General features: G+C 46.5%; 1 protein-coding gene across 3 annotated transcripts in view; it reads right to left on the minus strand.

The window, feature by feature from the left end:
- CABLES2 (Cdk5 and Abl enzyme substrate 2) overlaps positions 1-13,421 on the minus strand; it is a 58,429-nt gene extending 45,008 nt beyond the window's left edge. For 2 of the 3 annotated variants that reach the window (XM_089661532.1, XM_089661531.1), the window contains exons 1-2: positions 13,062-13,421; positions 448-519 (exon numbers count right to left, since the gene is read on the minus strand). In XM_089661532.1, coding sequence (XP_089517658.1) covers positions 448-519; positions 13,062-13,378 — 389 coding nt within the window. In that variant the 5' untranslated portion in view covers positions 13,379-13,421. The remainder of the gene's footprint in view (positions 1-447; positions 520-13,061) is intronic. The other variant, XM_089661533.1, reaches the window with a different exon arrangement.
- Positions 13,422-15,621: the final 2,200 nt, after the last annotated feature.

Raw genomic sequence — 15,621 nt, forward strand, 5'->3', positions numbered from 1 at the left:
AAATGTATACTAAAAAAAAAAAAAACACACAGAAAGGGGTCATAATCCTCCTCTTACTCTATCCAAAATGAAAAGAAATATATGTTTTGTCTTTAGTTCTACATTAAAAGCAGAACTGCAGGAGAGAGATTGGAAATAAGTAGCCAATTAAAAGTGAAATGTTTTCGGCAATGTGGTGTTCCAGTTTCGGCTTGTTCTTCAATCACGTCTCTGTGGGCATTCTACGTCCCTTTGCAACTCTTGAGCTATAAAGTTGAACTTACATTTGCAATAAAGATTAATAAAGAATATAGTAGTTTTACTCCAAGCAAAAGCCATAGAAAGTGAACATTGTTTATAAAGAAAGGCAGCATAAGATGCGACTAGAAGGAAAATGTTAGTATGCCTGGAGAATATAGATAAAGCTGGTGTGGTTAGTAGAGGGCATTCCTGTGTCCGGAGTAATACCTTGGCACTGGTGTAAATTCTGTTATATCATCTAGAATCTCTAGGGAGCAGCGCTGAGACAGATGACGTATCCTGCAAGAGGGAGAATCATTGGGGTGACACTGCGGATCAACCAACAACATTCTACAACATTTCTCAGTGTGTCTGCGCCTGCCTGAGCTTGTCTACAGTTCACACTCTATTTATTCCAAAGGGATCAGAAAGGGTTCAAGTAAATTGTATCAAAAATGTCTGTTTTTGTAAATAAAATCCATTTTCTTCCTATTTTATTGCATATTAGTGCCGTTGGTCTCCAGCAGCCTTTTCACAGCCACTTCCTATCTACATGTTCTCCAGTGAAGTCTGTGCGGCAAATCTAAGGCGGATTTCCTGATGGTGACAATAATGGACCATGAATATGCAATGTGTGAAAGCGTCACTTGTAGTTTTTACCTCAAATCCATGTGATGGGGTGACAACACAGGAAAACAAATGGGAGACGGGGAAAGAGTGCCGTCGCTCCATCACGCGAGGGGGACAGAGCGCCGTCGCTCCGTCGCGCGGGGAGGACAGAGCGCCGTCGCTCCGTCGTGCGGGGGGGGGGGGACAGCGCCGTCGCTCCGTCGTGCGGGGGGGGGGGACAGAGCGCCGTCGCTCCGTCGTGCGGGGGGGGACGGGGACAGAGCGCTGTTGCTCCGTCGCAGAAGTGCCTGTACAAGGACATTTAAGGCAGGATCACCAGAGATTATTTTATAGAAAAAAAAGAGATTTGAAAACAGCAAAAATTACTTCTGAAATGACATCAACATGTTACAACTTGTAAAAGATTTTTTTTGATTGGAGTTTACATCTAAAATCTATATTTTTAAAGAGCCACTCCAGAGCATCCATTTCTAGGGATCATACATGGAGCTGGAAATACCTAGCATTCACGTGGCTCAGCAATTTGTGTTCTCAGAACAAAAATCTGGCATCCTTGGCTGGATGTGGCGGACTCTTTGTGGGGGGGGATACTCTCTTATCACAACCACTGTCTCAGGGTTCTGAGTGGTGGAATTAAAGTGTTAGTGATCTCTTCTGGTGCATATGGGGAGTTGATGGTGTGGATGTTTGTATCTGGTGAGTGTGTTTGACTGTTTTTGATTGTTGATCTGTTATGTTGTTTTTTTGTTTTGCAACTCTTCCTGTTCTCTGTAAAGGGCTCATGGCCTGGTAATAATTTGTTAATTGTTTTTGATCCCTTTCTGTGTATCCTTGCTCTTTAGGTTTTAGTTTTGGGTTCCTGTTATCATTTGTCTCTTTTTTCTGTTATTCTTTGTGTTTTATAAATGCAAAATAAACACCTTTAAAAACAAAATTGTGTGTTCCCAGAACAAAACCTTAAAGAGTGGTGGTCAACTACAAGATATTGTAAAGGGATTTTTCTTTCAAACATGTTTGCACAGAGCAGCCCCAATCCTCTCCTTCTGGGGTCTCCTGCCAGCACTTCAGGCTCCTCCCCACTTCTGAGAGTCCCCACACCGCTTGCTATGGAGGCACTCATGCAGGCTTGATCTCAAGCCATGCTGTGTGTGTCTACTGACACACAAGGCTCAGCCATGCCCTCTGCTCTTACCTCACAAGCTGTGATGGACAGTGGCATGAGCCAATGGCTCCCACTGGGCCAGTGAGGGGGGAGAGAGAGTGCAGAGTGCCGCTGCTCTCATGAGATCAGGCTCAGAGGAGTATAAGAGGGGGATGGGGGGGGATAGCTGAAAACAGAAGGTTTTTACCTTAATGCAGAGAATGTATTAAGGTAAAATAAAACAAAAACTTCTACTTTTTTAACCACTTCAGGAGGTATTAGGGCCTCAGCTGCAGCCCCTTTCATTGCCAATGGGCCTCACATCATGTTCACTCTATGTAATACTACAGTAGCGTGTCAGGAAGAGGCAGTCAGGAAGACCTTATAATTAGTCACGTTAACTCTGCCCTATAGTGGAAGTACTGCTACAGGGCAGCAGGGTCGGGGGGGGGGGGGGGCATGTAAACAACACAGGTCTCTCTTTTGTCAGAATAAACATGCTGTTTCGTATCGCTCTGCACAGCATGCCTCCCTAGTAAAACACAGCACACAGTTAACCCTTTGATGGGCCCAGATGTTAACCCCTTCCTGCCCAGTGCCATTAGTACAGTGTCAGTGCTTTTTATTAGCACTGATCATTGTATTAGTTTTACTGGGGATTACAGTGGCAGTTATTCAGTTCCCATCTAGTGTCAGAATGCCCTCCGCAGTCCCGCCATCACTAGTATATAAAAAGCCCAGTATATATCCCGCCATTTGTAGATGCTATATAACTTTCACGTAAACCAAATTATTTACACATATTGGGATTTTTTTTTTTTAGCAAAGACACAGAGCAGAATACAGTAGGGCCTAAATTTATGATTAAATTTGATATGTTTTATAGCAAACAGTCAAAATATTGTTTTTTTTTTTAAAAAAAAATAGGTTCTTTTGTTTATACTGTAAAAAAAAAATTTAAAACCACAGAGGTGATCAAATACCACCGAAAGAAAGCTCTATTTGTGGGAAAAAAAGGACATACATTTCATTTGAGTGTGGCGTTGCATGACTGCGCAATTGTCAGTTAAAATAACGCAGCGCTGTATCACAAAAAATGGCGTGGTCAGGAGGGGGGGGGGGGGATTCTCAGGAGGACGAGTGGTTAGAGCTGGTAAAGGTATATACAATTTTGAACATGCTCCGCACCTGTCCCTCCCCCTTATCCAAAAGCAGATGAATTCTTGTGGATAGAAGCTGATGTAGTAAATCACAGACAGTAACTGAACACATTTCAAGGTTTTTAAAGGGGCAATGATTTTTGGTTTGCAAAAACGAATCCGTATTCCTTGGACAGCCAATATGTGTTTCCTACAACAGGCAGCACAGACACCTAAAAAAAATAAAAATCAGCGGTGACCCTGGTGAGGTCACAAATTTGTGGTTCCTCCTCAAAAATGAGATTCTTTATGTGACACCATTAAGATCACTTTATAATCGGGTCCAGAAGTCTGTTCACTTTCTCTTGCTTGTTTACTGAACAACCAGAACGATGACGATATAATGAGCGAGATGCTTAAAATTTATCGAACGTTTAAATTCAATTTAATTGCACATTCACTCGAGCTTTATAAAACACGACATTTATTAGCAATTCCTGGCAAATGGAAGCACTCCTGGTAGAAATTCATTACGGCTTTACTTCATGAACTGATCACAAGTGACATTCCTATTATGTTCAGAATGATGAGGTGCAGTTTAAATGGAAGAGACGTTCGCTCATTCAATAATAGAGCTGAGCTGTATAGCAGGAAGAAGAGCCAGGGAAGGATGTATGTACAGTGAGGTCAGGAAACAAACAATAAAACACTGACAGGGGTTCTAGAATTCTCTACTCCACTTCACTACTGCACTTTAGCTGAATGACGGCTACAGCGCAGCTCCGTTGTTCCAGGAAGGTGTCCATGGACCACACACCCCGCGCGGCCCCCAGGGGAGCACATCCAGAGCGCTCTGCGATCAATGTATTGTTTGGACACAGCTGATCACAGATTACAGTAAAGGGCCAATCACAGCGGCCCTTTATCATGTAATCAGCCGTGTCCAATCACAGCTGTTCACAATGTAAACACACGTGCTGGTTATTGGCAGTGCTTTCTTCACGTGTTGTCACAGCGTGAGGAGAACAGAGCCGGTAACCAGCAAGTGTGGCAGGAGGCATATACACAGATAATCAGAGCCGCCTCACCGGCGCCCCCTCAGAGACGCCTCACCAGCGCCCCCTCAGAGACGCCTCACCAGCGCCCCCTCAGAGACGCCTCACCAGCGCCCCCTCAGAGACGCCTCACCAGCGCCCCCTCAGAGACGCCTCACCAGCGCCCCCTCAGAGACGCCTCACCAGCGCCCCCTCAGAGACGCCTCACCAGCGCCCCCTCAGAGACGCCTCACCAGCGCCCCCTCAGAGACGTCTCACCAGCGCCCCCTCAGAGACGCCTCACCAGCTCACATCTGTGCAGAAGAAAAATTACTTATCTGCAAAATTTAATAACAGAAAATACCCAGTGGTGATTAAATACCACGAAAAGAAAGCTCTATATGTGTGAACAAAAAATGATAAAAATTTCATATAGGTACAGTGTTGCATGACCACACAACTGTCAAAGTGCAACAGCACTGAAAGATGAAAATTGGCCTGGTCAGGAAGGGGGTGAAAGTACCCAGTACAGAAGAAGTGGTAAAAAAAAAAAAAAAAAAGCATTGGTGAATGGACACACAGGGCAGCAGCTCGGGAGCGAGCCTGCTCAGGTGCCCCTGTAGCAAGCTGCTTGTTATAGGAGCACTAGGCAGGAGGGAGGGGCCTGGAGCACTGGCAGGAGACCTGAGAAGAGAAGGACTGGGGTTGCTCTGTGCAAAACTACTACACAGAGCAGGTAAGTATAACATGTTCGTTATTTAAAACAAAAAAAATGTTAATATCACTGTGAATTTACAGAGAGCGTGTGAAAGCTGCCATTTTTGATCTCCTGAAAATACTAGTTTCCTTGGCACTGGGCTGCTGAACAGTCATGTAGATCATTTATGTCACATGCATTCTTGTTCTGGGCCAGAGACCTAAACAACACAGAAAGAAGATCAACGCAACAGCCAGGCAAACAGCATTTTCAGAAGGTGACATCAGTAATGTACGCCTCCATGTGTCTCTTAATTTAGGTTCTTCCAGCTCTCTCTGTACAGAATGACCAGAAAAAGCAACCCCTCCCCCCAACTACATTCCACCCAAAATAAATCCCCGGCTTTACATGGAGCTGGTGCAGACAAGAACGCCAAGCCAACAAAATTAAACTACAAGGACAGAAAGTTCTACAAAGAATGGGAAGGTGACAACGTTTACTCAGTGAACAGAGGACATAGCAGGCATGGCAAATTCCCCTACAAATACTCCCAGTATGTAACCCCTTCAGTGCCGGGTGACCCCGTAGCAGCCAGTGCAAGCAGCAGGGCTAAATGTAGCACCAACTGTCCCGACCACAGATGACTGGCAGAGTTCAGGGTTGTGCCGCATGAAAACAGGAATGTCTTCTCTGAACCGAGCGCCAATGTTTTAGGTATAAACTACACTCATCCTCCCCGGCTGCAGAACACAAATGCCCTGTCACCCAATCCCCCCCCCCCCCCCGGGTCCTGTCTGGCCGGTTATAAACACTTATTACCGGCTCGGGTCATTCCGGGACTTCTCCAAACTTTCCATAAAAGTCTCAGTGGCATGGGGGCTCAATGACTGGGCGGTAGTCACTGACAAGGGGGGCTGCCATGCCTGAAAACACATTCACCCACAGGGCCCCAGCTTGTCAGATGTCATATGGGAAGGCTTCATACACTGCAGCCATTGTAAACATCCTCAGCCCAGCTGTGATCTAAACTGAAGGCAACATTAAGGCCCTTTTCACATGGGTGTTCCGTGTGTCCGTTTACAGATGAGAAAAACAAAACAGGACACCCATGTATTTCTATGAACTAGTCTGTGTTGGCTGCCATGGCTGCTGTGTTTTCACGGCATCCCGAGCATCCCTATGGACTTGCATGGGCCGGGCTTGTCTGTGTTTTCCGCCATGGCTGCGGTGTTTGCACGGCATCCCCAGCGTCCCTACAGACATGCATGGACCGGGCTTGTCTGTGTTGGCTGCCATGGCTGCGGCGTTTTCACGGCATCCCCACAGACATGCATGGACCGGGCTTGTCTGTGTTGGCTGCCATGGCTGCGGCGTTTTCACGGCATCCCCACAGACATGCATGGACCGGGCTTGTCTGTGTTGGCCACCATGGCTGCTGTGTTTGCATGGCATCCCCAGCGTCCCTACAGACATGCATGGGCCGGGCTTGTCTGTGTTGGCCACCATGGCTGCTGTGTTTGCACGGCATCCCCAGCATCCCTACAGACATGCATGGGCCGGGCTTGTCTGTGTTGGCCGCCGTGGCTGCTGTGTTTTCACAGCATCCCCACACACATGCATGGGCCAGGCTTGTCTGTGTTGGCCGCTGTGCTTGCACGGCATCCCTGATGTCCCTCCAGGTGGGCACGGGCCACATGCTAAACTCTCTGGACACCCCTGAGTTAAGACTACAACCATTTGGTAGCATGACAGTTCAGCTGAGTGTACAAGAAACTGTGACATTTATCTTTCCTGACATGACTTGAATGTAATGGTTTTGGGAAACAGTTAAATTGATGATAAATTCCAGGGTGTAAGCACAGCAGTTATACCATCCGGGCCTGCCCAATGGGCAAAGCAATAAGACGCTGGACCTGGAGAGAGTAGAATAATATGTCAGCAGTAGGGACAGAGTGGATGAAGGGAGCTCAGACCTCAGGCCACTGGAGAGCACAGCCAGAAGTAAGCGTGTCATAATGTGTGCATGATGGTGAATCCTGGCCATCCTCACCATGATTTAATTCCGCTTTCATGCGGCCATCGACTCTGCCTTCTCTGCAGTTAAACAAGGTTTAATGGACCATAACATCCTACATTCACCTCTAGAGATTAATACGCCCCTGTGCACACCGATAGCCATGCCTGAGAGACAGCATTACCCGATGTGATTAGGAATTGAGGCGGTCACGGTTACTTAGAAGCCCATTTATCTACAGAACAGAGGCAGAGCTGCACCTACAGACCACATGTGGATGAGACCACAGACATCGACGAGCAGTAAGTTACAGTCACTTCACAGCACGAAGCAATTCAAAAAGCATGAATATTGATTCACATAGATTTACAAACTATACCATCGAGGCCTCATGCCTACAGACCTTAAAGCGGAATTCCACCCAAAAGTCGAAGCTCTGCTTTTCCATCTCCTCCCCCCTCCGCTGCCACATCTGGCACCTTTTGGGAGGGGAGCGGGTATCTGCTCCCACTTCTAGCTCAGTTCGCCACGGCAAAATGAAACAGAAGTTCGGCACTCCCCGCAGCCCTCTGGGACACTTCCAAGGTCCCAGAGGACTGCAGCCCATTCACAGAGCGCAGTGCGCTTCACGTATGCACAGTAGGAAACTGGCAATAAAGCCACAAGGCTTCACTGCTGGTTTCCCATAGTCAAGATGGCAGCGCCAGCACCTGACAGCCAATTGAAGAATGGGCTCGGGGTGAGGACATCGCTGGATGCCTGGACAGGAAAGTCCTTCTGTTGAAAGTCAGCAGATACAGTATTTGTAGCTGCTGGTTTTAATTTTTTTTTTTGGTAGGTGGCAAGAACTCCATTTTAAGGCTCTGTGCACAGTGTTTTTTTTTATGCTCAAAAAACGCGGTGAAAACACTGGATAAAAAACGCTGGTAAAAGCGTGTTTTAGTAGCATTCAGAAGCGTTTTAAGAGTTATATTAGCATTTTTACAGTACATATAAAGGAAAAAATAAAAAGCTAGAAAAAAAACTGTTCGGAGCGTTTTAGTAGCATTTAGCAGCGTTAAGCACTCCAAACAAACTCTACAAAAACAGTTTTATTCTGCTCCTAGACGCTGAAGATCAAAAAATGATAATAACCTAAGAGTAGTGTGCATGGACACAGAGGAGAACAGGATTTAGCATCTAGGAGCAGAAGAGATATGCTGAGAATAGCTTCTAGGAGATAAAAAAATGCTCAGGCTCCAGGCACACGGGGCGTTTTAATAATGCTGGTAACGTTAGTTTTGTAAAGTCATGTAAAGTTTTTCTGCGTTTTTGTATTAGCGTCTAGCGCGTTTGCGTTTTTTACCAAGAAATACAAATACAAGTCCAAAAATACTGGATTGCCACGATTTACTGCGTTTTTCAGCATTAGAGCATTGTTACAGCTAAAAAACTCCTCTAGAAACCAACCAGTTCTGGGGTTTTTTTCCAGCCAAATAACATTGATTACAGTCGATGGACACGTAGGAGAACACGCCGGGGATGGACACGTAGGAGAACACGCCGGGGATGGACACGTAGGAGAACACGCCGGGGATGGACACGTAGGAGAACACGCCGGGGATGGACACGTAGGAGAACACGCCGGGGATGGACACGTAGGAGAACACGCCGGGGATGGACACGTAGGAGAACACGCCGGGGATGGACACGTAGGAGAACACGCCGGGGATGGACACGTAGGAGAACACGCCGGGGATGGACACGTAGGAGAACACGCCGGGGATGGACACGTAGGAGAACACGCCGGGGATGGACACGTAGGAGAACACGCCGGGGATGGACACGTAGGAGAACACGCCGGGGGGGTTTACTGGCTGTAGAAAAAAATGGCAAAAGCCAAAAACAGCCGCTGTAAAAACGTCCCGTGTGCGTGAGAACTTAATGTGCGGTTGATAAAGTATAGACAAACCTTTTTTTTTTAGTTTTGGGTAGAATGGAGAGGGATTAGATTCCTTCTTGGTTTCTTTTGCTGTCTATGCCCCCGTGACGAAGATTCACCCTATTTGTCCTGTTTATTGGTGAACACTGAACGTAAAACAAAATAAATCCCAAATTTTGGTGTGTCCCCAGAACAGGCATAGATGGGAAATTTTCCAATACTTATTCTTGCTTTGACGACCGCAAAGGAAGTTCACCAAAGAGACACAGATGACAAATAAAACCCGACAGAGGTTATAACACTCCTGTACGCAATTTAAATACAAAAGAAAGTGTTGAATTTAGTTGTACTTTAACAGCACAATCATGACCGAGGGTGGCCGGACCTCAGAACAGGAACACCAGCTGTCTATGAACATTTCAGGTCTATACTAAGCGCTTCCTGTAATGAGATCTGACCAGACCGGCGCTGATCCAGCTGCAGTTACATGCAGGGACTTCATTCAGGTGAATTCCTAACACTCTCCAATGGGCTGAAGGTAAACAGGACGGATTGTGAAAGCGATGTCTCTGAAGAACCCTTTGTAAACGAATCTGACTCCTGACAGGTCTGTCTGCAATCACAGAGGAGTTCCAACACGTCTGAAATCAACGACCCCCCCTCACTGGTTCTTTCTGGACTATTGTGCACATTTTTAATTTTGGTTGTAGCAGAGCAAAGCTTTCTACCTGCTCAGTCATTACATGATCTGTAGAATGTGGTGCTAGATCTTAGATGGAGGAAAGCAAATAAAAAACAAAGCTCACTTCACACACAAAACTGTGCTATAGGAACAATATACGGGGGTGTAATATGAAGGTACAATACACAGCGGGGGGAGAGGGGGTGTAATATGAAGGAACAATATGGGGGGGGGGTATAATACGAAGGAACAATATGGGGGGGGTATAATACGAAGGAACAATATGGGGGGGGTATAATATGAAGGAACAATATACAGGGGGGTATAATATGAAGGAATATATTGGGGGGTATAATCTGAAGGAACAATATACGGGGAGGGGGGTATAATCTGAAGGAACAATATACGGGGGGGGGGTATAATCTGAAGGAACAATATACGGGGGGGGGGTATAATCTGAAGGAACAATATACGAGGAGGGGGGGGTATAATCTGAAGGAACAATATACGGGGGGGGGGGGTATAATCTGAAGGAACAATATACGGGGGGGGGGTATAATCTGAAGGAACAATATACGGGGGGGGGGGTATAATCTGAAGGAACAATATACGGGGGGGGGTATAATCTGAAGGAACAATATACGGGGGGGGGGGGTATAATCTGAAGGAACAATATACGGGGGGGGGGGTATAATCTGAAGGAACAATATACGGGGGGGGTATAATCTGAAGGAACAATATACGGGGGGGGGGGTATAATCTGAAGGAACAATATACGGGGGGGTATAATCTGAAGGAACAATATACGGGGGGGGGGTATAATCTGAAGGAACAATATACGGGGGGGGGTATAATCTGAAGGAACAATATACGGGGGGGGTATAATCTGAAGGAACAATATACGGGGGGGGTATAATCTGAAGGAACAATATACGGGGGGGGGGTATAATCTGAAGGAACAATATACGGGGGGGGGGGTATAATCTGAAGGAACGATATACGGGGGGGGGGTATAATCTGAAGGAACAATATACGGGGGGTATAATATGAAGGAACAATATACAGGGGGGGTATAATATGAAGGAACAATATACAGGGGGGGTATAATATGAAGGAACAATATACGGGGGGGTATAATATGAAGGAACAATATACAGGGGGGGTATAATATGAAGGAACAATATACAGGGGGGTATAATATGAAGGAACAATATACAGGGGGGGTATAATATGAAGGAACAATATACAGGGGGGGTATAATATGAAGGAACAATATACGGGGGGGTATAATATGAAGGAACAATATACAGGGGGGGTATAATATGAAGGAACAATATACAGGGGGGGTATAATATGAAGGAACAATATACAGGGGGGGTATAATATGAAGGAACTATATACAGGGGGGGTATAATATGAAGGAACTATATACAGGGGGGGTATAATATGAAGGAACAATATACAGGGGGGGTATAATATGAAGGAACAATATACAGGGGGGGTATAATATGAAGGAACAATATACAGGGGGGGTATAATATGAAGGAACAATATACAGGGGGGGTATAATATGAAGGAACAATATACAGGGGGGGTATAATATGAAGGAACAATATACAGGGGGGTAGAATATGAAGGAACAATATACAGGGGGGTATAATATGAAGGAACAATATACAGGGGGGGGTATAGTATGAAGGAACAATATACAGGGGGGGTATAATATGAAGGAACAATATATTGGGGGTATAATATGAAGGAATATATTGGGGGTATAATATGAAGGAACAATATACAGGGGGGGTATAGTATGAAGGAATATATTGGGGGGTATAATATGAAGGAACAATATACAGGGGGGGTATAATATGAAGGAACAATATACAGGGGGGTATAATATGAAGGAACAATATACAGGGGGGGTATAATATGAAGGAACAATATACAGGGGGGTATAATATGAAGGAACAATATACAGGGGGGGTATAATATGAAGGAACAATAAACAGGGGGGGTATAATATGAAGGAACAATATACAGGGGGGTATAATATGAAGGAACAATATATTGGGGGGTATAATATGAAGGAACAATATATTGGGGGGTATAATATGAAGGAACAATATACAGGGGGGGTATAATATGAAGGAACAATATACAGGGGGGGTATAATATGAAGGAACAATATACGGGGGGGTATAATATGAAGGAACAATATACAGGGGGGGTATAATATGAAGGAACAATATATTGGGGGGTATAATATGAAGGAACAATATATTGGGGGGTATAATATGAAGGAACAATATATTGGGGGGTATAATATGAAGGAACAATATATTGGGGGGTATAATATGAAGGAACAATATATTGGGGGGTATAATATGAAGGAACAATATATTGGAGGTATAATATGAAGGAACAATATATTGGGGGTATAATACTTCCTCAGCCGGCAGGACACGATTACTTCTAGTGGATGTAGCCATTGGCAGTAATCAGGTTGGTTGTATCGAAGTCAATTGATGGATCCACCATAGATGGACTGATGATGATCTCGGTGGTCCCAGCTGAACGGGCTGAGATTCGATCCTCCACACAGGGGGAGGGTATGATGACATACTGTATGGACAATGTATACAGATGGGGTCTGCACACTGACCATGGATGGCACTGACCTCACACACCAGTAAAATAAGGGAGGGGGGGGGCGGTATACAGGTGAAACTCAAAAAATTAGAATATGGTGCAAAAGTTCATTTATTTCAGTGCAGCAACTTAAAAGGTGAAACTAATATATGAGATATATATATGAAGGGGGGGAGTATATATGAAGGGGGGGAGTATATATGAAGGGGGGTGTATATATGAAGGGGGGTGTATATATGAAGGCGGGTGTATATATGAAGGCGGGGGAGAAGGGGGGGTGTATATATGAAGGCGGGGGAGAAGGGGGGTGTATATATGAAGGCGGGGGAGAAGGGGGGTGTATATATGAAGGCGGGGGAGAAGGGGGGTGTATATATAAAGGCGGGGGAGAAGGGGGGGTATATATAAAGGCGGGGGAGAAGGGGGGGAGGGAGTATATATGAAGGCGGGGGAGAAGGGGGGTGTATATATGAAGGCGGGGGAGAAGGGGGGTGTATATATGAAGGCGGGGGAGAAGGGGGGTGTATATATGAAAGGGGGGGTGTATATGAGAAGGGGGGAGAAGGGGGGGTGTATATATGAAGGCGGGGGAGAAGGGGGGGTGTATATGAGAAGGGGGGAGAAGGGGGGGTGTATATATGAAGGTGGGGGAGAAGGGGGGGTGTATATATGAAGGCGGGGGAGAAGGGGGGGTGTATATATGAAAGGGGGGTGTATATATGAAGGGGGGTGTATATATGAAGGCGGGGGAGAAGGGGGGTGTATATATGAAAGGGGGGTGTATATATGAAGGTGGAGGGTGTATATATGAAGGGGGGGTGTATATATGAAAGGGGGGGTGTATATATGAAGGCGGGGGGTGTATATATGAAGGGGGGGTGTATATATGAAAGGGGGGGGTGTATATATGAAGGGGGGGGTGTAGTATATCTCACCTGCTCTTCTCCCCGGCGGTCCCGCTGGTCGGTAGGCTGAGGGACGGCACTATCCTCCCGGTGGAGGGGGCGGGGGTGTCGGGTAGTCCGTTGTCCCGGGACAGGACGATACGGGGCCCGTTGGTGGGCGGTATCCGGGGGGACGGCTCGGGGTTCTCCCATGACTGAGGCGGACACAGCGGCCTCCCGTCCAGGGAGATGTTATTGAGGAAGAAGAGCGCCGCCTGCCTCCTCCGGGAGTCGCTGCCTTTCTTCCTCCGCTGGCTCAGCTCCCCGGGGCCCGGCACACCGGGAGAGCCGCAGGTTGCCGCGGCCATTCTCTGACAGAGGCCCCGGACCGGGGAACGGCCCGCCCGCCGCCGCTCCGCCCACCCGCGTTTCCCATTGGCTGGTGCCAGGGTACCGGCGAGCAAGCTCAGCTGCGGTTGGCTGAGGCCGCCGCCTATCACACCAGAAACCAAATAGGGCGGGGCGATAGAGCAGGAAGGTCACATGTCACCCGAGGACACACGTCTGTGGAAGTGGTGACGTCACGGCCAGCCTCTTTTGTATACAATGTATCCATCTGTATCACTCATCATAGGAATAGAGAGAAATAACGCCTCCTGGTACCCATGGCAGCCAATCAGCGTCCTCTATCATATTATGGAGCCTGCTGGGATCTGTCATTAGATATAGGATTGCTGGGACACCCCAGTCACATGACACCCCTCACATCATTCAGGGTACACTATAGAGCAGTGGTGGCAAACCGTGGGCACGCAGAGTCCTCTCTGTTGCCACACAAGCCCCGTGGCCCCAGTAGCCGAGCATAGGGTAACAGCGTACATAGGGGCCAAACACCTCCCAGCCCTTTAAGGGTTCTAAAAGCTGGGATGTGGGTCTTTGCATCATGTGACTTCTGTGATTGGCTGTCACAGTGCTCACATGATCAGAATGCTAATGCACCAGGATCTTACCAATCCCAGCCGGCTAGCATGGTGGGAGCGCCCTCTCAGCATGGTAAATTGTTATAACAGGGACGCATATATGCGTACAGCCGGCACCAACAGGCTACAATTTGCTGGAGGGTCTGATTGCTACTATGAAGTAAGCCTGACCTTGACCCCAAGACCAACTTCACCCCCCCCCCCCTTTGCTTTTTTCCAACATTCACTTAGCCATTCCCCTTTTTTCAAGGGACAAGAAGCTGTTTCATGGCCAGGCGTGGGCTACTCCTTCATTAGTTCTTCATCAATTAAGCAGGTAAAAGGTCTGGAGTTGATTCTAAGTGTGGTATTTGCATTTGGAATCTATTGCTGAGAACCTACATCATGTGTACAAAGGAGCTGTCCATGCAAGTGAAACAGGCCATTGTAAGGCTTCAAAAACGAAACAAATCCATCAGAGAGATCGCAGAAACATTAGGAGCGGCCAAATCAACAGTTTGGCACATTGTAAGGAAAGAAGAACGCACTGGTGAGCTCAGCAACATAAAAAGGCATGGACGTCCACGGAAGACAACAGTGGTGGATGATCCCAGGATCCTCTGTATGGTAAAAACCCATTCACAACATCCAGACAAGTGAAGGACACTCTCCTGGAGGTGGGTGTATCATTGTCATAGTCTACAATCAAGAGAAGACTTCACGAGAGCAAATACAGAGGGTTCACCACAAGGTGCAATCACAGAGGGTTCACCACAAGCTGCAAACCATTCATAAGCCTGAAGAATAGAAAAGCCAGATTAGACTTTGCCAAAAAAACATCTAAAAAAGCCGGACCAGTTCTGGAAATCATTCTTTGGACGGATGAAACTAAGATGAATCTACCAGCATGACGGGAAGAAAAGTGTGGTGAAGGGTTGGAACAGTTCATGATCCAAAGCACACAACATCATCTGTAAAACATGGTGGAGGCAGTGTGATGGCATGGGCATGCATGGCTTCCAGTGGCACTGGGTCATTGGTGTTTATTGATGATGTGACAGAAGATAGAAGCTGCCGGATGAATTCTGCCGTGTTTACAGATATACTGTCAGCCCAGATTCAGCTAAATGCAGCAAAGGTGATTGGACGGCACGTCACAGTACAGATGGACAATGATCCAAAACACACTGCAAAAGCAACCCAGGAGCTTTTGAAGGAAAAGAAGTGGAATATTCTGCAATGGCTGAGTCAATCACCTGATCTCAACTCAACTGAGCATGCATTTCACTTGCTGAAGGCAAAACTAAAGGCAGAAAGACCCACAAACAAAGAATAAACGAAGACAGCTGCAGTTAGAGCCTGGCAAAGCATCAATACGGAGGAAACCCAGTCTTTGGTGATGTCCATGGGTTCCAGACTTCAGGCAGTCATTGCCAGTAAAGGATTCTCAACAAAATATTACAAATAAACATTTTATTTACGATTATATTCATTTGTCCAATTACTTTTGGCCCCTTGTAAAGGTGGGATGGCTACTCTTAAGAGCTGTAATTTCTAAACCCTTCCTCCAATCTGGATGTACATCCCCTCAAATGAAACCTGAGAGTTTGCACTGTGTGCCCATATCCATTATATAACTATAGCTGGAATAT

This window comes from Staurois parvus, unplaced genomic scaffold (genome assembly GCF_062004578.1).
Source record: "Staurois parvus isolate SC_StPar_1 unplaced genomic scaffold, SC_StPar_1.0 ptg001349l, whole genome shotgun sequence".
NCBI lineage: Eukaryota > Metazoa > Chordata > Amphibia > Anura > Ranidae > Staurois > Staurois parvus.